Source organism: Cyprinodon variegatus, unplaced genomic scaffold (genome assembly GCF_000732505.1).
Source record: "Cyprinodon variegatus isolate N-32 unplaced genomic scaffold, C_variegatus-1.0 Scaffold154, whole genome shotgun sequence".
Classification (NCBI taxonomy): domain Eukaryota; kingdom Metazoa; phylum Chordata; class Actinopteri; order Cyprinodontiformes; family Cyprinodontidae; genus Cyprinodon; species Cyprinodon variegatus.
In genome coordinates, this window is record NW_015150607.1 from 347,967 (window position 1) to 374,608 (window position 26,642).

At 38.0% G+C, this 26,642-nt stretch overlaps 1 protein-coding gene across 1 annotated transcript in view; it reads left to right on the top strand.

Annotated features, from left to right (window-relative positions):
* The window catches only part of ube3c (ubiquitin protein ligase E3C), a 35,163-nt gene extending 8,595 nt beyond the window's left edge, over positions 1 to 26,568 (top strand). The window contains exons 11-24 of the mRNA XM_015377476.1: positions 781 to 968; positions 3,999 to 4,085; positions 4,179 to 4,336; positions 5,401 to 5,627; positions 8,143 to 8,247; positions 8,820 to 8,907; positions 9,932 to 10,029; positions 11,101 to 11,233; positions 12,428 to 12,675; positions 17,167 to 17,379; positions 18,551 to 18,739; positions 18,821 to 18,887; positions 19,527 to 19,657; positions 23,664 to 26,568. Of these exons, the coding sequence (XP_015232962.1) occupies positions 781 to 968; positions 3,999 to 4,085; positions 4,179 to 4,336; positions 5,401 to 5,627; positions 8,143 to 8,247; positions 8,820 to 8,907; positions 9,932 to 10,029; positions 11,101 to 11,233; positions 12,428 to 12,675; positions 17,167 to 17,379; positions 18,551 to 18,739; positions 18,821 to 18,887; positions 19,527 to 19,657; positions 23,664 to 23,834 (2,103 nt within the window). The 3' untranslated portion in view covers positions 23,835 to 26,568. The remainder of the gene's footprint in view (positions 1 to 780; positions 969 to 3,998; positions 4,086 to 4,178; positions 4,337 to 5,400; positions 5,628 to 8,142; positions 8,248 to 8,819; positions 8,908 to 9,931; positions 10,030 to 11,100; positions 11,234 to 12,427; positions 12,676 to 17,166; positions 17,380 to 18,550; positions 18,740 to 18,820; positions 18,888 to 19,526; positions 19,658 to 23,663) is intronic.
* Positions 26,569 to 26,642: the final 74 nt, after the last annotated feature.

Here is a 26,642-nt window from a genome sequence, read left to right on the forward strand (position 1 = left end):
ACCAATCGTCAAAATTTTGGTGTCGATCATTCGATTTCATCCTGGACACTACAGAAAATGGGCTAAAAGTGTTAAAAAACGGAATTTTCCTTTAAATGTAACGCAAATTTGAGTGCCTCTGCAATTTGAAAATTAAATGTTCTTAAATTTTGGCTGGTTTTAAAAACCAAATTCTTCAAATTCCACAAACTGTGCTTTGAAAGAAAAAAAAAATCTGCCTTAGAAACATGACTTGTAACAGTCATGAAAACGTTACTCTAAAACAAAGTTAGCTTGATAGTATAAAAGATGTGCTGCTATACAATGCTTTAAAAATTTGGAAGCATAATTTGGTTTTTGATATGTTCACAAAATACTCAACCATTATTATTATTATCAAGTTTGAGGATAAAACTTTGCACTAAATGTCCAGAATGTAGAAATTGGAGTCTAAAATATTAAAGTTGAAAATTGCAAAGATGTAGGAGCCTTTGGTGTTTCGTTACATTTGATGCGACATGTGATATTTCATTTTGACTACATTTAATGACTTTTTAAAAATAAATTAACATTCAGGATATCAAAGATATTGATTTCTAGTCTTAAGTTTATGCACCACTTTTGGTGCAAATGTTCATGTTGTTGGTGTAACAATAGGATATGACTTGCTCTTATAAGTCATTATTGGATAAAAACCTATTTGCCAAATTGAGCAGATTTTTGATGATGAAGCAAAACACATTTCATTTGTGTACTCTTAAGCCCATTGTCATGAACAGCATCTCCTTTGGTCTCTGTTAGGACAACAGCCGGATTTCTGTGCAGCTGATAACGGAGGAATGCGTCCACAAGCTGGACACGAAGCGGCAAACCAACGCGCTGCTGAACCTGGTTTGGGGGGATACAGTCCGCGAGGAAGTCTTCACCATGATGGCATCCATTTGTCACACACTCATGGTGCAACATCGTCTAATGGTTCCTAAAGTTAGGTAGGAAAAAAGGCCCAAACTACATCTTTTCATTAGTAAGAACCTAAAGAATTAGGCTTCTTATTTCAACACTGTTGTACACAACATAAAAAAAATGTTTCTGTGAATTCTGCAGTCAACGATACAGAAGCAGGAGCCTTTCGTTAACTGAGTAAACATGTTTTTGTTTCTGTTGGGGTTTGGGCTGTGTAGCTTAGGAGGGGATTTCGACAGGCAGTTATCTTTGGTCTGTACCTACTGGTATTTATAACCGGTAGAGATGTCAGGGAAGCCATTCATTCTGGATGAGAGGAAATGAACCCTTTTCCTCATTAATGACATTAACATGGAGTGAGCTAGACTCAGCCTTGTGGGCGGTAATCCAGTGGAGTTAATCATTCATGGAGTCTTTACCTGGCAGTTTAAATGTATCTGATAGGGAATTGTGTATATTTTCTGAGGCTACAGACTGTCCTAAACACACTTTTTATCCCATTAACACATTGTAACCACACAGTTCAGTGTTTTAACAGGGTTTTCTACCACACACAGTCACAAAGAAGAGACTATGATCGATATTTTTAATCTAAATCCAAAAAGCTGTGAGTAGCACAAAGCTGTTGCTGTTTGTCATCCTTGAGGTAAAAAATGGCAGTGGCAGCATGATGCTGTGGGTATGCTTTTCTTTAGCATGGATGGCAAAATAGATCTGAAATATGGCTGAGGTTGAAAACTGAGCAATTAGGGGAAAAGATCCAACAAGAGACCATTTTCAGTCCAGTTTCACATTTGTTGTTCTACACAAGGTCAACTTTCCCTTTGTAATAAACTTCTTCCTTTGCTCTACACTTTGAATGCCAATAAGCAGGCGAAGAAAAAAAAAAACAATACAAATACTTAAAATGTCCACATGTGTTAAATCAGCTCTATGCAATGAGAACATAAGGCATATTTAAGTATAACAGGAGGATGTTGGTATTTATTGTACATGGTTAGAGAGATCTTAATGAATTAGAACGGCACAGTCAAAGTACAGAACAAATCCAATTGATCATCAGTGGCAAGTCTCCCAAATTAATGCTTACTTATGCTTCTCATCCAAGCTGACTGTGTTTTAGCCATTTTCCAGCAATAAATGGGGGAAAAGGCTCTCCTTGGATACTAAATTTACCTCGTAGTTTGGTTTAATGTTGCAGAGTTCTTGAGGATTGGTTGGTCTCTGTCCTCTTTTACAGCTTCCTCCTTCTCTTCCCCACTTTTATCATAAATCTTGTCCTTCGTCTTCCATCATTATTGGATATCTGTAACAAAATAATTAGCTCACGTAGAAAGATTAATCACTGCAGGAGCGGACGGGATAGCTTTACAAGAGGCTAAGGGGAGCAAATTGCATCCCGGTCTTGATTTACTGCTTTAACAGCAAAAAAAGGAAGAGACTGGCAGCATGCAGGAGGCCCAGCACACTTCCTTTGTAGTAGATATGGAAAAGTGTTTAACATTTCTTTATTCTGAGTAATTTTTTGAAATATTTTTTAAATTTTATTTGACTTGATCAGTGAATGGAGCTTCTGTTCGCTCTGATGACAGTCTTGCAATTTCCCTTTTAATTGCTTAAGTTAGATATGTGGTGTAATTTTCCAGCTCAGCACTAATCTGCTAACGGGTTCCCCTTTGATGGAAGGGATCCACATTTACTTTTAGATAGTTGGTGTGATTTCTGAGTTGCTGTGAAGTAATGATCATGTAGATCTTTTTTGCATGGAGGCAGAAACTCACTCTGGCTTTGTGGTTTCCAGTCTGACCCAACCCACGTCCTCCATGTTTTTTTTTCCCTTTTCATCACAGTGAAATGAAACGATCCAGACATTATTTATCAAGACACTTTTCGCACGCGCACACATACACGCACCCTTCCTTTTGATTCTTTGACTTTGTTTATTAGCGCTTCATTCCATGATTGAAATCGGGGAGGGGCGCGGCCGTAAATCAGCAGGTCAGCTGGCATTTAGTGCTTTGTTTCTCATTTCAATCAAACACCAGCCGGGCTTGTTATGAGCCCCCAGCGCTGCTCCGTGCTTCTCTTCGGAGCCTTGTTGCACTGACAGATGGTCTGTGCTCGACACCAGCCATTTTTCAAGCCTTATTGAGGGTTCACCTGACAGTTTGCCCCCCTAATGTTCATTTCTAATTTAGGATTTCTGAATGAGCTTTGATGTATTTGAAAGGAACGGATGGAATTTAAAGGCTTATATTTTGAATTTGGATGTTCTCTCTCCTTTGTTGTCTCTCTTTTAGTTGCTGCCTTGTTAAAGGATAGCTTCTTTACAGCTGTCAATCCTAGGGTGAGGGGCTATTCCATTCACAGACACTTTATTTTATTTTTTAGCTTACTTACCACACTATGGTCACCTTTACTTACCCTCGGTGTGAAAAGTGGTGCAATTGCACCGTCTATATACACAAACAAACACCCTCTGGAACAAAGAAGCCCTTCACACCTTCCTGCCACAACCTGGCAAGTCTTGAGAAATAACAGGGAGGTATGTGGCTGCTGATTCTTGACTAATTCGACCTGAGTGTGGAAGCATGCTAGTACTCAGGGGTCACGGAAAGGACCAGGGTGCCCCTCCTCCTATTGTCCTAGTTCCCTGGTCATTATCTTAAATGGGGGGCTCCAGCAGGAAGCCAGCAGGGCTGTTTATGACCCGAGCTGGGCACCCTCGCCAGCAACTAGTTTACTAATGGAAGGTGCCTCGCCTAAATAAAGCTTAATGGCTCATTTAATCTCCTTTTGCCCCCTTTGCAAAGTATAAAAGGAGGGAAAGGCCAGGAAAATTCTCTAAGTGAAATGTTTGGTTAGAATGTCTTCATCCTTTTCTGTGTCTCCTGATAAACGAGTCCGAGTTAACAATCCCCATGCTGCAGACCGTTTGGCTGAGAGTAATTTTATTGCTTCTAGCACTGATTGTGTTATTTAAACTCCCTTTAATGCATTTGGGTCTTGAATCTTTTTGATGAACCCTGGGTTATTAATTCATCTGTTGTCTGCAGACTCCTGTACAGCTTAGCTTTCAATACTCGGTTCCTGAGGCATCTCTGGCACCTGATAACCTCCATGACAACTAAAATGATCACTGGGTAAGATGCTGTGTTGATGCATGTTTCTGTGACCCATAAAGCCACTAGTTTTATCATGCCTAATTTCTTCTTATCTGTGTTTTTCCTCCGTAGCTCCATGGTGCCACTGCTCCAGCTGATCTCCCGAGGTTCTCCCATGTCATTTGAAGATTCAAACCGAATCATCCCACTCTTTTACCTCTTCAGCTCTCTCTTCAGTCACTCTCTTATTTCTGTCCATGACAGTGAATTCTTCGGGCATGAAATTGAAGGTACTGGTTATGTCAATCTAATAAGCATGGTTGTACATAGATCTATTATGATCTGAAGTAACATTCCTAGTCTTTGTGCTCAAATGTGAAAAGTTAGTGTCCTTATTATCTTTTGTTAATTACCATTGAGATTTTGTCTAGGTTTTATTATAGGGCCTTGCATATATATACTCATTTGTATTCGAAGTAAATTTTAAAAACATGTAATTGGAAGTCGATTTGATTCACCATCACAACAAAGCACATGGGTGGGGAAAAAAAAGAAGTTTGGTTTCCTCAAAGAAAAAAAAAAGAAATCTGGTGTGTGTGCATTCGCATCTTGTTACTCTAATACCACTTCCAGTTGCCTCAGAAGTAAATGTACTAGTTATGAAGCAAAACTTTTTGTGATTTAGTTTCAGTGTTTTGGAAATGCCCAAGGTTTCTTAAAGAACCTCGGTGAACTAACTGCATCATTAGGACCAGAGAAAATGAGTTCTTGACATGAAGTCAAAATCTAACTTTTTGTCATTTATGCAAAAACTCAATGTGTCTTAAAAGTATGCAATATGCATCCTCCTGAAAAAAATATCGTTACGTAGAAACACAGTGGTCGCAGCATCCAACTGTGGGAAGCTGGTCAGAGTTGGTGGGGAAATGACTGGAGTGTAATTACATTAGAAGCTGCAAAATACTGAGATAGGATTATGATTCACTTTCCAGCCGGACAACATCTAACAGGAGCTGCAAATAAAAGCATAACCATGTGTTAAAAGGACAAAGTCCAGACTTTTGATAATTTTCAGTGGGTTAAAATCTAATTTTGGTTCGACAAAGTCCTTAGGAGGCTACCTTAAAGGCTCGCCCCAATTTATGAGTCTGAAAGAGTGTTTATTAATATTTCTCTTTCATTTTAAGTGCATAGATCAGTCGCATTTAATCCCTGGTTTGTTGTAATGTTTGTAACTTCCATCAGTCGCCTTTAATTCAGTGCCCCCTGTTAAATAAGTGTTTAGTTTTCTGAGATTTAAAGATAAAATAAAAAACATGTTCCAAGGCTTTGAGCATGTTCTCCTTCTGAGCAGGTCCGATGCAGTCCTCTATGATGCCCTTCACTCTGGCCGAACTGGTGACTTTGTCCCGTTGTCTGAGAGATGCGTGTCTGGGAATCATCAAGCTTGCCTACCCTGAAACTAAAGCAGAGCACAGGGAGGAGTACATGGCTGCCTTCCGCAGCGTGGGCGTGAAGACCAACGCTGAGGTCCAGCAGCGCATCCAGGCTGAGCAGAAACGCTGGGTGCAGCTCTTCAAGGTAAATAACAAACTAGCTCTTGCTCATTTCAAAACTCAAGTCAGATTCCTCTAACCGACTTTGGGTAGATTTGCAAAAAAAACCCAAAAACCTTCTGTTTCATTCATTTAGAAAATGTACTGACATTTAACATTGACAAAACAATTTAATATATAAATGGCATCTGTTTCTTGCTTTTTGGTGTTTTTGTTTGTTTTATGGGTTAATTGTCTTACAACAAATGTTTAAAAACTGGCCGCTCATGTTGACAAATACTATTCTTAATAAATCCACGTCTTTGGAATTATACAGAAATCCATAAATAAATGCATAGACCCCTGTTATTATTTGGTTAGATGTCTTAAGTTGAAACTCTGTTATGTTTTTGTTCCTTTTAACATGTTAGATTTTAGCTGAATGTTTGAAAAAATGTTCTTAGAAGGATCGGAAAAGATGGATTGATTTGCACGGATTTCTGTCAACTAAAACTTATTTGTGGTTAGGGACAAAAATATGGGCACATCCTGCTTTTATCCTGGTTTAAATCTTTTCCTTTTATCCCCTTTAAATGGTATTATATACCATGGTTGTAGGGCTGAGTGGTGTAGTTCAAAATAGATTTTGTAATTTGTCTCCCTTCAATTTCATGAAAACAAATTATATTTATATATATATATATATATATATATATATATATATATATATATATATATATATATATATATATATATAAAAACAAAATCAGCCATGTATTTCCTTTATGGATGGGAAGATCCTAGAGCATTCCCCCTAAACAGATTTAGTAACCTTTTTTTATTAGCCAGCCTCATGCAAGAACATTTTTAGTCATTTACATTTACCAAACCTCTTAGTTCTCTTTATCCTTAAAATATTTGATATATCCACATGCAGAGCTAGGTTATTTAGGGGAACTGGATAGTTTCAATTGTTGTTGATGCAGAGGATTGTAATGATTTTCTCTCATTCAAAGTTTTATAAAATATGGACAAGGACAAGATGCAGAGCCAAGGAGGTTATCCACTGGTTGTTTACTGGTGGTACATGAGGCAGAGAACAGAATTAACTGAACTCCTCTCAGCCAAGACCTTTGATAATTTCTCAGTCTATTGTTTATTGAAGCAAATGGTGCTTAAGTCACTTTGGTTTTTGTCTGTTGGGAGTGAACATGAGCTTTTGGAAGGAGGTGTACTATACACCAAAAGCACATCAGAGGAGTTTTCAGAAAGGATCAGTTCAAAGGCCTCCTGTCAGCTAAAATGACCCATTAAAGAAGTGAGAAGCAGGGAAAATGCATTTTCCAAATTGAACAGTGGGATTTACAGTTGGTTTAACGCCACTGACCCCTAACACGTTAATGTTTGGTTCGTGTCATCAGCCGTCCCTCTCAATCTTTTATCGCCCCCATTGTCGAGCTATCTATTTAATTGAAAGAAGTTAATTGAATGAAAATGATCAACTAAGCTTGTATTAATATTGCTAATGGAACTTTCTTCTTGGCCATGTTTGGAGAGAGATGTCACGCCGGAGTTTGGGAAAGGCCCATTAAGGTTTGCACTTAACCCGATGGGCTAATTAAGGAATGCTTATTCATCCTCAGAGTCAGAGGGTGGATCTGCTCCCGGCCCATCTCCACGCACCTTTTACATCATTTTGCACTCGGCATTATTGCGGACTCTTATTGCCTCCTGGTGATTGGCCGGCTTTGATTGTCGCTCTATGAAAATGACATGCCTTATAGAGGAGGGTTTCGATTGGGATAATCCAGTAGGGGTATTATATGGAAATGGACTGGCTGTGAATGTAATTGCATCAATGACATATTTGACATTATTCAAAGGTGTCTAAATGTGTTTTGCTATAGCAGAAAAGAAGCCCACAATAATTGGATGTGGAAGTCTTGTTTTTTTTGTAGTTTGTAAGTTGTAATTTTATCATCACTTGTGTCCTCTGTTAAAGGGTACACAAGCTTTTTAAAATGGCAATATATTTTGTAGAAATGCTTCCTTAATAGGAATTAGATTTTTCTGCTCACTTTCTGGCAAAAAAATAAGCAGAAAAGGGTTTTTAATGGCACCAAGGAGAGTCAGAGACAACAGAAATGACAGAATTTTATCTACCATCAACGTTACATCAGAGTTTACTAACTTCTTTTTAACATCCTGTTAGACTGCCCGTTTTGTACTCGAAGCACGGGGAATTGTAAAGCCTTGGCGTTCTCTGTTCGACGGCTGATGTCAGCAGACCTCGCTGTTAATTAACAAGGCTGGGCATTGAGGGACGGCACAGGTCGTTTTTCTTTTATACTCCCCATAAATGGTGCACTAATGGCTGAATTCTCAAATTGCTTTTTTTCCCCCCTCTAAGATGAAGCACTCCATCCTGTTCAAAGTCAATACATTAGGAGGAAAAAAAAGACCTCACTGCTCTCTTTGCTTTCGACTGCAGTGAATATTTCTGTCGCTAATGTGCTATGCTAATATGCTAATGTGATGTATGTGTTTGATCTACAACGCAGGTCATCACTAACTTGGTGAAGATGCTGAAAGCTCGCGACATCCGGCGGCCTTTCTGTCCGGCAGGTCACTGGCTGTCTCAGGAGGTCAACATCCGAGCCGATAAGGTGCTCAACCTGCATTATAGAACTTCAGATATTTTATCCTAAGACTGGATAGATCTAGAGAGATTGATCAGAGTCTGGATAAATTAATGGCTTCCACTATGTTTGCCCTATTGTAATTTCAGGCATACTATTTTAGCAAAGATAAGCTAATCTTAGAATTTGCCATGCTTCCCTGATGTACTTGCAATGTTAATCCTCAAGTGCCACTTTTCTTTAGCGTTTGCATACGTCCCTTCTTCAACACAACTGTTAAAAAAAGATGAATGGTTAATGGCCAGGCCTCTGCTAAACTTACCAACATGCCAAGGAGGTTTTTTGACCTTTTGAGGTCTGTTGGAGCAGGGATGCATATAAAAGCTGCAGGACAGTGACACTCAAGGACCGACTTGCTTTTCCAAAAAGCAAGGAAAAGGCAGCAAGTCTTACTAAATGTTTGAAAATTAAATCAGATTTTGACAGTTTCAGTCAACAAAAGTCAAATATTATGCAAAATTTGTTTTTGAATCTTAAAGCAGCTGTAATCCTTTACCTGCAAGAAAAAGGGGATCTTTACGTTTCCTATTTCTGTCTAGGTCACCCAGCTGTATGTCCCATCAGCGAGACACGTGTGGAGAACACGACGGATGGGGCGCATTGGGCCTCTTCAGTCTACACTGGATGGTATTGTAGTCCACCATTAAGCCATTTGTTTTAAATTAAGATAATGGAGTTTTTACAAAAGGTTTTGTATTTATGCTCATTAAACTTCATAAAATAAAAAATAATCTTTATATTTCTTTAAGAAGTGTTTAAAGTATGTCGTCAAGTAAATCTTTAAATGTATTTATTTTAATCACACATTTTTTTTCTACATAGTTTATTTTATGAATCATTAGGGTCTGTGTGGACTCAGGAAATGAGTGATTTCTTTCTGAAATCCGAGCCTCTATGTTTGCCAATGCTAATCACTGTCTTCACAGACTCATTTAACCAAACTCAGATGGAAACACAGATTCACGCAGGGCTCATTAGGCTCACTTTTAACTAATCTGCGTTTCTGTGTCCTATAGTGTGAAAACAGGCTGATAACAATGTGTGTATGATCTCCCTAATGCCACTCGGAGCCCGTATTAGATAAATTCAATTAGAGTGAAAGTACCTGATGAACTCAGCCACATCTGGCCTATGTGTTTGTCTGGCCTTTGCTCATTTCCTTAAATGGACAGACCCAGTGCTGATAAATGAGCCCCGTATTGACCACTCAAAGGCGATATTTCTCCTCAAAGATGGAAACCTGATGGGAGAATGCAGATCAGGTTGACTAATTGAGCTGAATAATTGAGCTGCATTTGAACGATGAGGGTAAAGAGCAGTTTAGTGATCGGAGCTGTTTTTCCCCTCCTTGGAGCTAATCCGTCCAAACCTTGAATCTAAGCAAACATTAACCTGGATGGGTTTAGTAAATTAAGAGTCACAGCTGTTCAAACCTTATGTAGATATAGAAAATACATAAAACATTATTTTCACTATTCAACAGCTTTCTTAAAAACAGAGCATTGAATCCAAAGTCTTCTTGCATTGTCAAAATTTTTTGGTTCAACTGTATATATATGTATGTATATATATCTTCATCTTCACATATTTACTACATGCTTTTCTACACAAGCTCTTGTTCAACATATTGTACTTGTGTTTATCCTTGCAGTTGGTTTGGAGCCTCCACAGCTCTCTGTGTCTGAAGAGAGACACCTGGCCATCCTTACAGAGCTCCCGTTTGTTGTTCCGTTTGAGGAGCGAGTCAAGGTATTTCACTGCTGCGCTACATTTAGTAACATCACAAACCTTTATTTTGAATCAAGATCACAGACTTAGATATAGTTAATTTAGTTTCACCAGACAGCGAGCATTGATTCCTATTAACACTAGAACTCCCGAGGCAGTCATTTTGACGGTTCTAAAATTTTGAAGGGAAATAACTTTATTTATATTAATAATATAATGGTCATGTTAACTGACCTTTCCTTTTTTTATATTTTCTTCATTTTCAGATTCCTTTTTAAATAAAATAAAAACCTAAAAAATAAATATGGTTAATTTTACCTCGATCTTCCACAGCCATCATTTGGCGGCTTTATTAGTTGCATTGTAAATTCTTCCCGCAATTGATTTTTACCATTGCCTAGCAACCAACACTCTACTGAGAAAACTTTGGCTAATACATAAAATTGAATTTTCAAAAGAAATCTAACCACGAAACAGGCTTTAGAAATGCTTCAAAATATTGACAATAGCGATTAAGGTGGAGAGGGAGAGACCGATGAGGACGACTGGGTAGGAAGCTGTTATAAATCTGCTGGATAGCAGCTATAAACGCGTTGGTTTTGGTCTGGACCTGTTTCAATGTCACCATCTCATGCAGATATTTTATACTTGAAGCGCTCATATAATGTTTATTTAGTGAAGCAACAAATTCTCATTGAATTTAACTTGCGTAGCCTATTTTTATCATCTTAAATAAGCCTTTGCATAAAAAAAAATATATATATTTTAGTTGTTATTTATTGGACTGGTTGGAGAACTTGGTATGAAAGTGTTCAAATAAAACACAGAGAAACCCCATATTTACATTTCTTTCTATCCTCAAGTTTAGTCATGCTGTTCAAAGGCTTTATTTTTTAATACTTGAAGAAACGTTCAATTATCTTTGCTTCTGAGGTTTTTATGATGAATAATGGGTTAAAGTTAAAAAGCTCTTTTCGTTTTTTTGCTGGCATAAAGCTCTTTGGTGGATTTTTTTTCAGCATTTATAGTTTTTGCATCTACCTACGGTAAAATTGTATATTAAGCTCAACTGAAACGATTTATTCCCACCAGATCTTCCAGCGGTTGATCTCGGTGGACAAACGGGACGTGCAGGGGGATGGGCCGTTCCCTGATGGCATCAATGTAACCATTAGACGCAACTACATCTACGAAGACGCCTACGATAAACTATCCCCAGAAAACGGTGAGACGAGTGTCGCTGTAATTTCAGTAAAAGCACAGTTATGTGATTGTGTGTGAGTTGCATTCAACTTAAGAAGTCCATATGCATTAATGATTTCCTTAATTTAATGACGAACACAAGGCAGAAATGGTTTACTAGATGCCCACGCTGCTACTGAAACTCTCGTGAAGCTCTATAAAGACTCCATATTGAGGCCCGGGGTTCCAGTTTGCATGGAGGATGAAGGTTACCTCCCTCCTCCTGCAGGGTATTGAATTTCAGTAAAGCATAATTGGGACTGTGATTATTATAATGGATCACATAAAAGGCGAATCAATTATTTTAAGCCACCTCTTTTGCGTTTGAATTTGAAAGGGTACTTTGGTGATGTGGGGGGGTGCACTCTGATTAAAAAGAGTAGTAGGAGACCTAGGTTGAAGACATGATCTATATCATTTGTGTGTCTATAAGTTAGGGCTGATTTGATTTATAGCTCAACCTTTATTATCCTGAAAGATGACCTGTATGGAATGGATCTGAATGTTCTATTCTCATAAACAAGTGTTTGTTTAGGGGAAAACCTTTATAACAGTCTGCTAAAATCTATTCTTGCTAAACTTTCCTTTATTTCCTGCTGTTTTCAAAGGATCCACAGATCCTTGGAGAAGTCTTCATAGATTTGATTAGAGAGCAACTCAAAGTATCAAAGTAGTTGCATCAAGTAACGTCTTATAAGTAACAATCTGAACATTTTAATGGCATGTCTCTGTTAGTATGTTATAATCTGCCTATTTCTTCCTAAATAACTTCACCTCAAACAGACTAAATGCGGAACATTTACCAACTTCAATGTTTAAGATTCAATAAATGCAATGAAGTTTCATTACTTTATAAATTAATTTATCACACATCCCATGGCAATTCTAAAAAAAAAAAAATAATCAACTTTTAGAGTAACTGTTTTGTTGATCCTGAGATCCCACAGGAGAAAAAAATTCTTAATAACCATCAAACACTTGGAAGGTTCTTTTTTAAAATCAAATGTCAATGTCAGAAATATCTGCAACTGCTATGGAAAAGCAAAGAAAAGGGAATTATGATGATGTTCAAGAAGTAAAATTAGATTGTTGTGATTATAATGGTAAAAATACAGTTTATAAAATTATGCATTTCTTCTTCATCCATAATAAATTTTGACATTTTTTAACCGATCAGAACCAGACCTTAAGAAGAGGATTCGAGTCCACCTTCTCAACGCTCATGGTCTGGATGAAGCCGGCATTGACGGAGGCGGCATCTTTCGCGAGTTCCTCAACGAGCTCCTGAAATCAGGCTTTAATCCAAACCAAGGTTTCTTCAAGACTACCAATGAGGGCTTGTTGTTTCCCAACCCTGCTGCAGAGATGCTGGTGGGCGACTCCTTCACGAGACACTACTACTTCCTGGGCAGGATCCTTGGAAAGGTTAGCCCTTACACATTCATCAGATTAAAGATGGCCAGAGGGAAATAAAAAATATCAGTGAGCGCATCATAATGACTGTCACCAAGAAACCTATGACATACTTTTATATGGGTTGTTATTGAGGAAAGAAGGAACAAAGTTAGCTATTTTAATTGTTGAAAACTTTGTTAAGCCAGAGGATGCAGAGATGTTGGGATCTATTTTAAAGGAAAGATTTGAGTTGCAAGAGGGAGAGAAAGACCTTTAGCAGATAATAGGAAGGAAGGGAAGAGTAAAGTTGCCCTGTTTAAACCTTCAAACTCCATGCTGGGTTAATGGATTTCGGTATAATTTTTAGAAGAGTTTTTGGGAAATCAGATTTTAGAAATGCTAGAAGTCTGATCTTCAAAGGTTTTTTTTACATTTAGTGGGTGCGTTGTGGGTGATCTACAAAGATTACTTGGTAAATGTTAAGATGTGTTAACTGTTTAACCGCCAATTAAAATGAGCAGAATACATGTTCTACAAGCTGACCAAGAGTGGCCTTAAAAGAAAGACGAGTTTCTAAGCTGTCTAGTTGGAGATAATTTTTAAAATGATTTTAAAATATTAAGTATAATACAAAAAAAATCTCTATATATAAGTGTTAGAGCAAAAGTAAAATAAAAAACAAAAGTAAAACAGTAAAGTTCATATATAAAACATGAGAATGTTGTCTGTACCAGTTGATTGCCCCTATTCTAAAACAGCGTTGTCTTAAAGCAGTTGAAATGTTTGTGCTTTTTTAAAATGAGAGAGAAAAAAAACCTTGAAACCAAGATTTCCTTCCAGTGTGAATATTTTCACACCGCAAGGAATATTTTTTGCAGGCTGTTTTAATTTCCCACAATTAAATGTTCATTAATTTCCCCATTCTGGGACAATAAAGGTATTTATTCTGTTAATATTTAATAAAAATAACACCATCTTTATTCCAGTAATTTATTTTTTATTTTATAGAGATTGTGCTAGTTTGTATCAAACCTTCAGAAGTAGTGAAAAAGACATCCAAACTGCTCCTGCAGTTTAGCTCAGATTTGGAAAATCGCTCTGCACATGTAAATGTTTATGTTTGCATAACCTCGACCCATGAATCTGATCGGTTTGGACATTAGGATATTAGCTACGTATTGATAAAGCTACAAACACAAAAATGGTTGTATACTAAATTGCAAACCCAAATAATTTTGCTCCTTCTTTAAAGATCTCCTCTGCACGTGTCTCACCCTTCTGAAGATCAGCCTCTAATTGCGATAACCATGCCTGAGTTATTAAAGTAGTCACAGCTAGACACAGCTCAATGTTGCTAATTGACTTGTCACGGCAAAAAAGTTAAAAGAATGTTATAGTATGGAATTTTTTTGAGCAAAATTATATTTTATTTTCAAGATTCTTTTCAGGGCACCAAAAATTTCCTCTCAAATACTATGAAGCTATCATTTATTTGTGTACATATAAACTTTAGTTATTCCTAAAACTTCTACTGTGGTTACAGCTTGAAATAAACTCTTTAAAAAGACAACAGTGTTTTTGGTCTGCTGTGTTTCTCCTCTGATGCAGCTGTTTATTAGAGCCTAATGTTTTTAAATCATCCCTAATGCATGTGGTGGTGATTGTTTATGAAGATGCCTTTCGTGAGGGAGCTATCATCGCAACACGAAGAGGAATTACCTCATGACAAGCGGTCACCTCTCAATTAGGACTTCCATTAGTGGATGATTCCTACCTCTTGTTTGTGTAGCGATTGCATTTGGTCAGCATTAAATCAGCAGCCTCACAAAGACAGGACATAAATAAGCGTTCAAAGCATGTGGTAATAGCATTTTGATCTGTTTTACAGTCAAGAACATCCAAGAGCTCTTCTCTCAAACAGTATTAGATGGTGTCGTCCGCTTACTGGGGTATCGTGGCTTCTGCTCCGCCTCTTCTGGTATTTCTTTTTCATCTGTTCTGTTAAAGAGAGAAGCAATCAATCTGCTGCGACGGTTCCTGCCTCTATCGCACTGTGCTCTCTGTAGCTAATGGTCCAGGCAATTAGGCTGAGGGAAATTAATTTGAATTTGACTTTCAATTAACCCTACCTTAAGTTCCTCTTTCTCCATAAAAATGGACGTTTGAGTGGCCATTTGAGAGGCGTATTGATATTTGTTTAGTGCCGTTATTGCCTGGATAAAAGGCAAGCCGTTTATATGGATTGGAATTGCATCACCGCTGCCGCAGCGTGCGCGGCGCACACTGCAGCTCAAAGGACACAGGAGATTAATATTCTTAATTAATGTCCGAGGCGTGCCATTGTTGTGGAGGTGATGTATTACAGGCGGGAGTGGCTTGTCTTGGGGTACTCACTGAAATGGGATTGAGCATCAGAATAGAGGCCGGCCATCATCCCTCTTCTTCACTTGTCCACCCCGCTGACAGGACTGAAAGATTTAAGCTTCACATATTGAAAACATGCACGCAGGCTGCTTTGCATTTGTGGCTTGGGCCTAAAGATTGGAGCTCTTTTGATCACAGAGAGTGTCGGCACTCTTCCTATTTCTCATGCGGCGGATACGCGCCATGAGAGATTCTCCCCATCTCGTTAGCACCGAACCTCCGCCCTCATCAGCGGCAGTTCTTCTCACTTTGCAATCGCTCCGATCCTCCTTCAGAACAGCATCCTCTCCTCTGAGGTGTGAAAGTGTTGCTTCTCTGATAAAGATGCGTTTGAAAGGCATTATAATTTTATTGATTCATAATGTTGTAAATTAGGGAATTTATTTGGCAGCTAACAGAACGCACCTGCAATACCGCTGGCATTTATTCTACCTGATGGTGCTGCGATCCGCTTTAATTGCGTTGCCACTGCACTCACTTATATTAAAAGGCCCCCGGCCATAATAATTAATTCTTTCCAACCCAAGTCATTTTGGCACAATTTCTGGCAATAAACACTCATAAATAAGGCTGGTGGCATTGAAAAAATAAGGCTACGAGTTTTTTCCATATACTTATTGCTGCCTCTTCCCGGCACAAGTGTTATTGATAGGTTTCAAGGGGCCACGCAGCGCATATGGTCTGAAATTAGTGCCGGCCCGGGAGTAACACTAAGTGGATTATTTTGCATAAAAAATAGACAATGTTTGAAGTTGCGTAGTTAACCTGTGTTTAGAAAATAGCCGTGATTTATGCATTCGTGTGTGTTTAAGATGCATGCATTATGGAAATCCTCTAGATTTATAATCCATTTAGCTGATGCGGTCAGGGTTTTTAGCGCTATCATTTATAAGGGCCTGTATATTTTAATGTCTCCAATAGGCTCTTTTTCGAACTATTCCAGTACATTAGCTTAGGGGTTTTATGAGTCACCTGCCCGGTTGCGCTTCTTAATTGCATTTAGGGTCAAGGTGAGAATCGGCATTTATAAAGTTTGAATCAAGGAAAGATGAAGCCCGTATGGTTAAGATTGATTGGACTCTGTGTTTTGATCTGAAACGCTTTGAGCCGATCAGATTTACTGCTCTAAATCTCAAGTATTGGGCAGGAAGTTTGATAATGTGCTTGATGCAGACTGTTGTCATTCTATTTCCATTAATGTTAAAGAGGAAAAAAAAATACAGTATCAATATGTGACCCCAAAAAATCCTAACCTTAAGATATTTTCATATTCTGTGACTACGAAACTTCTAGTGTGATAGATATAATAGACAAATGCTTTATAAAGCTCTAAGGTGATGAGACAGAACAGTAACTGGTAATCAGATTGTTGCTGAAAAAGTCTGAGAAACTGATCTGAAAGTTGATGCTCCTTCAAACAAAAAAAAAGTTTCCGTTATACAGATAGAAATTTAAAGCTCTCACAGGTTGGAGTGTTTAATTAACAAAACATTTCAGTTGTTGAATGAAAATCAGAAGAACTTTGTAGGTTAAACGGGAACCAAGTTTAAGAACTCCCTCTGGTCTAATGAGATTAAAAGTTAACCACTTGGCCTTCATATCAAATCTTATGTGTTTTGGAAGCCCTTTCTCTGGAAAACGCTATCCACACGGTCAGCACGGTAATGGCAGCATGATGCTGTCTGGAATTCTTATCCTTAGCAGGGACAGGGAAGCTGATTGATAGTGTTGAGGCTCAAAATAGGACAGTCTTGAAAGGTATCCTGTCCCTACAATATACTCACCAGACTATTGATGCTTGGGCTACTTCATAAGAAAGATTGGCAGACATTTTAGTTTTTACATCTGTAAAAGTGGTAGAGAAATAACTGCAGCATTTAGTTGTTACTAGAAAAACTATTGGTTATATAAATGTAGACTGCTCATTTTTCAGGTTTTTATTTCAATAAATACGAGACCCATGAACCATTTTCCGTCCACTTAATCTCAATCTGCTTTAATTAATGATCCCATAAATACATTATATTTTGAGATTGTAACCGATCAAAAAGGGAAAAACTTCAAGGTTCCTGTTACTGATCTCCTCCTTTTCCTCAGGCTCTCTATGAGAACATGCTGGTGGAGCTCCCTTTTGCTAGTTTCTTCCTATCCAAACTTCTGGGAACCAGCGCAGATGTCGACATCCACCACCTGGCCTCTTTAGACCCCGAGATGTATCGCAACCTTCTGTTCCTCAAGAGCTATGAGGGTGATGTGGAAGAGCTGGGTCTCAACTTCACCGTGGTCAACAACGATCTGGGAGAAGCTCAGGTAAATGCTGGTGGAAATGCTAGAACCGAGTAGAATGAACAGCTCTTCTGTATTTGTTTTTCAGCTCTGTTTCTTCCTCCTGTTTGGTTTCTCTTTGTGGCGTTAATAATTCATTTCCCGCCTGATGAGACACTTCTCAGCCCTGACAGAGATAAAGCACGTCAGCTCTGTCGCTCTAAGCCCTGCTGCAGTGCAGGGGGACGCAGAAGCTCTGTTGACCGTTCCGCCTACCCTTCGCTCCACTAATTATATCACACCAGGCATGACGGAAGCAGCCAACAGCCCCTAAGCATGCTCCTTTCTCTCTTTAAAGCTCAATGCTGAAGCGACATGCTCAGCTTTGCTCAGACCTGATCACTACGCGGGGCCCCTGTTTGCTCAGGGCCTTAACGTGTCCTATTAGCTCTTCTCAAACAGCACCTGAAACGGCAGAGTGACAATATGGCCCTTTTGGTCACCAAATAGAGCGCGATAGAGGAAAACAATTTGTGAAAGATTAAGCACACCCGGGAGCCGTCTGCCCTGCATTTGCCCCTGAGAGATAGCCAAAGCTAGCAAGATAACAGAGGTAATTCTCTTACATTAGCACATAATCAGACTCTGGTGGGGAGGTGAAAAGGCAGAAAATGGATTCCTGACTGTTAGAGTTAGCAGGGCTACGGGAACGAGCAGATTAGGTGGACCACAGTGCGTTAAGCGCCCTGTGTTGTCAGTATTGCCGCACTTGGAGCTTATCAGCAATTTTTGTTGAAAAATGCATCGTTTGGGTCATGATTCCTTTTCCTAATCAGGTTTAGAGAAAAAAAAAAAGCATTTCTCCTGTCTCTTTCAAGAGTACGCCAACATTGAGTAAACTTTTTGGCTAGGTGTGTGGTTTTTAAGTTAATGAAAATGTTTCTGAGGCTTTATTTATCATCAGATAAATGAACGGAGGTATGTTGGTTAGAAGTAATACAACTTTGAGAAACCGTATCAAACTTTTTTTTTTTTTTTATCTCAGTATAGAACAAGAAATAAGTTAACTTTTTTTAGTTTAAAACATATCAATATGACTATTTGCCAATTTTAAAATGTCCTTTCCTTTGCCAAGTTATTCTGATCGCATTACAAAATATGATCTTTGAATTTTTTTATTTAGATTTATGTTGTTGTTGTTTTTTTCTCCCTGCAGGTGGTTGAACTGAAGCTGGGAGGAAAAGATATCCCAGTGACAACAGCCAACCGGATAGCTTACATCCATTTAGTGGCTGACTACAGGCTCAACAAGCAGATCAGGCCTCACTGCCTGGCCTTCAGACAGGGTCTGGCTAATGTGGTCAACCTTGAATGGCTGCGTATGTTTGATCAGCAGGAAATTCAGGTATTGAACTACTGACATAAAAGGCTTTTTATAATAATACATGATAAGAAGGAAAACATGTTGCCTGCCTCATCCTGACAGGTGCTGATATCTGGAGCGCTTGTTCCGATTTGTCTCGATGACTTAAAAAACTTCACAAACTATTCAGGTAGGTTTTATTTGGATTGCACCATAATGAGAAGCACAGTAATGCAGGTGTTTATGGACAAAACCGTAGGAGTTTAGATATATAAGCAATACTTTAAGAGTGAATAAGACATTATCATTGAAAGTGAGCTTTATTTTTAAGGCTTTGAAGAAGTTTAAATGCTTGTTTTGTTTTCTCTTCTGTACACGTTTGAACTCCTTATATATTTAGTTGCCTCATCACATAATAGAGTTATTAAGACATATAAATGTTTGGGTAAACAGACCAGGTGTTTGGTGCTGTTGTGTTTTTTCTGCATAGGCCTGTATGGGTCAAGGTTAGTTTTTCTTTCAGACCCATCAACCTCAAACATATATAGGATATAAAATTATAATAGTAGGCTTCACATTACCTTGAAACCTTTTCAACCTAAATTCAAAAAATTCCTTATTTTTTAAATGTTTTTATTATTTAAATCCAGATCTCTAAAGAATTGAGGAAACTTTTATTTTGATGATCTTGTTTCAATATCTATTTTTTTCTTGTATTTGTGCAATTTAGATTTTAAGCTATCTTCATCTTTTTTGTATTTGATTAAGCAAATTTGACAAATAGCATTTTCAAATGATATGTTTTATGTTAATCATTAATCTCCTTTAGGTGGATATTCTGCTACTCATCCAGTTATCCAGATCTTCTGGGAAGTGGTTGAAGGATTTACAGATGAAGAAAAGCGCAAACTGTTAAAGTTTGTCACTAGTTGCTCCAGACCTCCGCTGCTGGGCTTTAAGGTGAGTGTTAACCAGAAGCAAACTTCCCCCTCCTTCTGTACTCATCCGTTGCTGCTATTTGAAGCAGGTTTTCTGAACCAGACAGAAGTTGGGGCTCCATCTTAATGTGCATGTCCTGAAAAAACCCAGACTGATAAGAACCCTCATAATGATCATTTTCCTATTAGCTGCGCTCAGGGAAGGCCGCTGTGGTAAACTCTTATCACCACGTTCACTATTGTGTTATAGTTCGTGACCTTCCTCTGTTGAAGGAGTCTGTCTGCAGCTCTGTGTGCGTCTGGAAATATCAGTTGGACAAATATTGTCATTTTGAACTTGGTAAATGGTTAAACTCTTCACCTTTTTTTTCTAATGGGTCACACGGCTGAAAGCAGCAATAGCTGCTCAGATGAATTTGCCAAGGAATTAAATCTGTCTGCTACTGAATATCATTTTAAAAGTCTTGAATCATTACCGCAAATTATATCTAAAACGATGTCCTAATTGGAAGCCATTTAGACTTTTCATTGACTGGATTTATGAGACAGTTAAAAAGGTACTGAGAAATACTAGAAAACGTTGGTGAGCGTAATTAAAGAGTTTTTATGCCTCACTTTGTCCCAACTGAAGCTGCAATCATACAGTGCCTTAGAAAAGGGCCTTTTGATTTTTTTTCGCTTCCTTGCAAATAACCAACACTTATGAATCATTTGATCATTTCTGTGAAAGACCAACACTTTTTGGAGGATAAACAAACAGTCGGTATTTCGTATCACTGCAGTTACAGCGTTAAGTCCTGTAATCTGTAAGAAACTGCCTGGTTTGTACATTTATAGACTGGACATTTTTACCAATTTCTCTTTGTGAAAAGCATCATCAGAAGGATGGAGATCAACAATTATCTACTCTTACCACAAATTATTGTTGGTATTTAGGGTCTGCACTTTGATTGGACCCTTGTAATACAAATATAAGCTTTATTATGAACCCTTCCATTGTACTTCTGGCTGAATATTTTTGTCATTTTTGCTGGGAGATGAACCTCCTCCCCATTCCAAATTTTTGGAATAAATTGCATAAATTGCTTTGCATTTATGAATAATAATAATAATAATATCATTTAACTTTATTGATCTCACATTGGAGAAATTTTCCTCTGCAATTAACCCATACCCTTGGAGAGCAGTGGGCTGCCATCGTTGGGCACCCGGGGAGCAGTGTGGGTTTAGGGTCTTCCTCAGAGAGCCAGAGTGGTAGTCCTTGGGACTGGGGCTCGAACTCAGAACCTCAGGATTCCAAGCTCTATGCCCTAAGAATTAGGCTGCCACCACCTAATATCTTATCTGCATTCCTTCATCTTCCCAGTTACTTCGATCAGCCTCCATCCCTGCTGATCAAAGGCATTCCCAGTGTGATGCAGCTACCACCATGCTTCCCGTATTCAGGGTATTAAAATCTGTGACCAGACATTTTTAGCTGCTGCCATGGTCTTTCAAGTGAATGTATGTTTGGACTAGGACATTCTCACACATTAAAAGGCTCTTAAAACATCTATTGTTGCTCTAACTTGGGAAGAGCATTCCCACAGCATGATGCTGCCACTGCTATGCTTCACCAAAGGAACTAAAAGTATAAGTGATATCTGCATTATTCTACTTATTGACTAGGTGACATCTAAAGGTTGCTTTGGGCTTTATTCACATGAGATTTTTATTTGTAAAACATCTTCATATCCATTTATTGTTTATCAAATTACCATTTATCAAAACAATTGACAATAAAAATGTTAAAAATCTAGGGGAGTGAATACTTTTGTGAGTCTCTGTGATATGGTTTTAAATAGATTAGAATGTTTATTTGTGTAACACAGTTCACTAAGTGAAGTAGATAGTGAATTCATACAGGCAGATGTTTGTTGGCCTTTTTCTGATAATTTTCTGATTTCATACTTTCAGCTTATAAAAAAAAAAAACAAAAAAAAAAATAGAGGAATATTGTCTTTTACCTACAAAAAAATGGGGTCCCCATGAATAATTGCGTCTTAGCTGCTTACAGGTTGGTTTCAAAAACTTTTATCTTTCAAAGAAGCCTTATCAATGAGTATTCTAATTCATTGAATATGACCGTGTGATTTAGTTTAGTTATTGCTGCCTTGCTTTTGTAGATTTTCATCTTGCTTTAGAGTTGGGAGCAAACAGTCACCTTTAAATTGTCAGGCTTTGAATGATCCCCTCCTTCTCATTTACTAAATTTGACTTTGGCCAGCGTGCAGATAGAGACCCCCGCCCACCCAGATGTCTCACTGAGTCTTAAAGGGTGGTAATTTGTGGGGGAGTGGCCCCTGACCTGGCCCTCAGCTCGAGCCAGCTAAGCCTTAATTAGCTGTCGTGAAAACTGCCCAGGATTCATTAGAGGAGAAATAGCTCTGTCAGGAGAAGCCATTTAAAAAAGATGATGGAAGCTGTGTTTTTTTTTCTTTTTTTTCCCCCCCGTCTCAAAATGATAGTTGTGGTAATGATACTTTTTCAATAAGCAATGATAGTTTAATACGGTAATTGTCAGAAAAATGGGGTCATTATGGCAGAACCCCTGAAGAACCATTTAATTGGGTAAGTGTAGCCAGAGGGACATAAACTCTAAAGTTAAATATCGTGGTGAAATCCGGGCCTAGTAGTTTGTTCGTGATGGAAACCGTCAGTGTCATAGTTTGCAGAAGAATTGGCTTCATCAGCTGCAAGGTCTGATTTGAAAAAAGGCCAGATGGACAACATGAAACGACCATCCTTTCAGAGTCCCAGCCAAGGGTCAACCGTCCCCCCCTCAGTAGCTTTCAAAGCCCTAAGCTGATTTCCTAAATTTATACTTCTGCTGCACACATTTGGCTCTTGGCACATTTAATTACTTGTGGAATTTGACATTTATTGCTTAATCGGAATGAGTTTGGAAATCGGGATCATTACTGACACATGTTGATGCATGCTTCATGCAGTTTGAGGTGGATGAAGACGTTCATCCACCTCAAACTGCAAATTAACACCAGGGACGTCACTGGCATCGGAGAGATTGTTAGGAAGCAACACGCAATCACAGCGTGTGCTATAAAACTTTCATCAATGCTGAATAGGCTTCAGTAATTGTTTTATAGGTGGTAGAGTATTTAGTTTGTAGATTCACAGAGCTGACCAGAAATAAAGAATGAATAAAATTGTTTACAGAGATAGAGAAAGGAATTCTCTGGCCTTTTTTGAAGTTGTCCAATTTTCAGCTCGATGACCCCTGAACGATGACGGAAACTAATATTTTTCCAATCATTGAATGCAATAAGTGGAAAAGCTACTAAGTTGTGCTAAAAACAATTTTACCTGACAGTGAGCTGTTTTAAACTGGGGAACCCCAAGCTAACAGGCTAAATGGAAATGGTCAAATTATTAGAGAAATGTGTAGATATGTAATTAAACGAAAGCCAAAACAATAGATCCAATTAATTATAAATAATCTATAAATGTGCGATTAAAGTGAAGAATCTCTGTAAAAATGCTTCATCCAGAATTCTGCAAGCAACCTATATTCTTAGCCTCTTCTGGTTCATAATCTGTAATAAAAATAAAAGATTACACTTCATATGCTTTCTTTTAATTCATGGATTTTATTAAGAAATGCACATGAATTCATTAGCAAGTTAATTATTGCTCTATACACAGATATAGCTGTTTATATGAAGGCTAAGAACTGATAGCTGGTTGGTTGGTTGGTTGGTGTATCTGAATTGTGCTTTATTGTTCACAACCAGCTACCTCATATTAGCCTTTGCTCCCCACTGATCAGGAACAAATTGCAGCCTCCGCCCACTCACCCTGCTAACATAACAATCAGAACAATTGTTTGAATTAAATAAAACTTGTTTTATTTCAGTGAATCATGTCTCCATTTTTACTTGTTTAAAAATGTAATTAATATAAAACTTTGAGATGATGCGTCATTGAGACATAATTTACATTTTTTTTTTCCATTATCTGTTTGTCTTCAGGAGCTTTATCCAGCCTTCTGCATTCACAACGGTGGAAACGACCTGGAGCGCTTGCCTACAGCCAGCACCTGCATGAACCTGCTCAAGCTCCCCGAGTTCTGCGACCAGCACCTGATGAGGAGCAAGCTGCTATACGCCATCGAGTCGAGCGCAGGATTCGAGCTGAGCTGAGTCGAGCCGCAGCCTAGCCTTCTCTGCCTGCAGAGACGGACCCGATGCCACCTAGGTGGCTTTGGATTAATAGGAAAACGATGCACTGACTTATTATGCGTTTCTATGAGTGAGTGTGCGTGCCAAGGAAAAGAACAAAAAGAGGGGAAGCATAGAGGAAACTTTTTATTTTTAAGCCCCTGTTTTTAAGACATTTTTAACCAATGTTTGAGAACCATACAGGAAAACAGTGTTGCATCAAGAGAGCTTAAACAATGCCATCCCCACCCCCTCTTAAAAATAGTGTATGGAAAAGGCATTATGACAGAAAGGGGGTATTCTAAAGCCACCTTGTGGTGCACTAAGGGCTGCAGACGGGGAGCAGCTATGCCTAGTGCTAACAAATGTTTTCATGTAGAGGTTTGAAATTCCTGTTTGTGTTTTTTCCAAGCTTACAGTGCCTTGCAAAAGTAGTTGTACCCCTTAAACTTTTCAATTTCATTACAACTAACTTTACTGTATTTTAGACCAACACTAAGTATTGAATAAAATTAAATCTGAGTATTACAATAATGAGAGTTAAAGATAATAACAATGTGTGCCACAGCTTTCAGAGTATAATTTGTATAGAAAAATATATATGTTCTGAAATGTACTTGGTCAGGCAGTATCACAGAAACTCAATAAATAATGGATGGCGGTATAAAATATTTGCAAGGCGCTGTAACTTGTAATTAATTTTGCCTAAAAAAAACATTTGGAAGTGTGCACACGGAGATCTAGGAGAAGACTGATTTTGTTGGCGTAAGGTAGAGGAAAGCAATATATAATCACAGTTTTGTGAATATGTATATGTTTTAAACAGCTCTTGTATGATCCATGTATGTGTTATTTGTATAGGTTGGTTTCTGTTCCCATATGTACCTGCTTGGATGAGCTATATTTTCACCTGATCAGCACATGAAGGTTTGTGTCCTTCTGATGACCCGTGTACCAACTGGGTGAAGAGACGGAATACGGATATAAATAAATCCGCTTTTCTTTTTGCATTTTCCATCCATTAGCCTTCTAGTTTTTCTTGTTACTTGTAATTTACAGTAATGACCAAGACATAAAACGGTGCTTTGTGGGGAAATTTCCTCTCCGAGTTTTACGGCCTCTGACATATAATTAAAGAAACATCCAGTTAAGAAACACTGAGCAGAACTGTTCTGGCCTTGAGATGCATTATCGGGCTGAGCACAAATTAAGATTGTGTGGGTATATCATAAATCTTACTGCCCTCGACGCAGCACGGCCCGGGAAGACATCCATCCCATTTTGGACCATGTCCATCCGTCCATCCTATCCTCTTTCTCACTCTCCACTCAGCATGTAATGACCAGCATCTCCTCTAGTGTCGGTGGTGGAAATTCGTTCTTAAACTGCGCCAGAGAACTCTGTAGTAATTGGGTCTTAAAAACAGGGCTTGTCGTTGAAATGAGAGATTCATCTCAATTACTGTAAGATTTATATTTGGTCTATTACTTTGTGATGGATTGTAACCAACAACCTTAATGTAGGGTATTATGAATCATCTCCAGTTATATATATACTTTTTTAGGGCTCTGTTGAGCCTTTTATATTTGCTGATCTGACTTCAAAGAAAGTGGGAACATCGGTAAGGAGGTAAATTGAATTTTTTAGTTGCTTATAAGAAAAGTTAAGGCACATTTATTATTTTTACCACATTCATACACCGGGTAATTTCAAGTGGCTAAAAAAACAAACAAGAACAACTGCTTGCAATGTAAAAGATATCACCTAAAAGCTTAAAAGTTGATAAATTTAAGCTAATAACACGCCAAAACATTTTAGAAATGATAAAACAATCATTAGATTATGGATAAACTTTCAGTCATTTAAAAGAGGCAACAAAGTTTTTTTTTTCTTACATTCATCAGGTTTAGATGCAGTTCTATATGTAGCCTAATTTCCCTTTCAGGGCAATAAAGTTTTTCTTTTAATTGATTAAAACATATTTCAGTGTTTTTAAGGGAAGTGGCTGCAGTGGCTGTAGATGGAAGTGTTTTCTTCTTATAATATACTGTCACCTAGTGGTTGCTGTTGGTAAATGAAAACAGTATTTCCAGTCTGTTTTGTTCTGCTATCAGTAAAAAAAAAGATCTTGCAAATTCAGGTGCCTTTTTCTTCAAGTGCTTTCATAACAAGTAATGAAAATGAGTAAACCGGTTTCAAAAGGTTATTTTGATGTGTTGTCTGCTTTGATGGGTTCTAAAGCTGGCATTATCTGTCTTTTTTATGTTAAATAGAAGTTCAACATTGAATTTGTTATTTAGTTCATAATGAGAAGCTACTTTTGTCTCCCTGTATCTCTGTGCACCACAGTCTGATAAAAACATAAAGGTGTGTACTATTATCAGTTAGACACAGCTTATGGGAGATTGATGCATATTGACCTGTGAATGGTGTGTATTGCTGACATTCCTTTGGCACTTTCTACATCCTGACTGACCAAAGGGTTCTTTATTAGTAACAGCTGTGCATAGTTTTTATTGGATACTCTGTAGCTAACCAGCTTTTCCACTGGATCTAACTGACCTTTATTTCTCTCTTAAAATCAATGCATGATTTTCAGAATTTGTTTGGCTTGCAGCTGGAAAATCCTGCACTTTTTTAAAATAATGGGTTTAGCTCAATGTTTATAATCTAAACAAATCAAAGATCATGTAACTATGAATTTACCTTATTGTGTGTGTGTATATATATATATATATATATATATATATATATATATATATATATATATATATATATATATATATATAT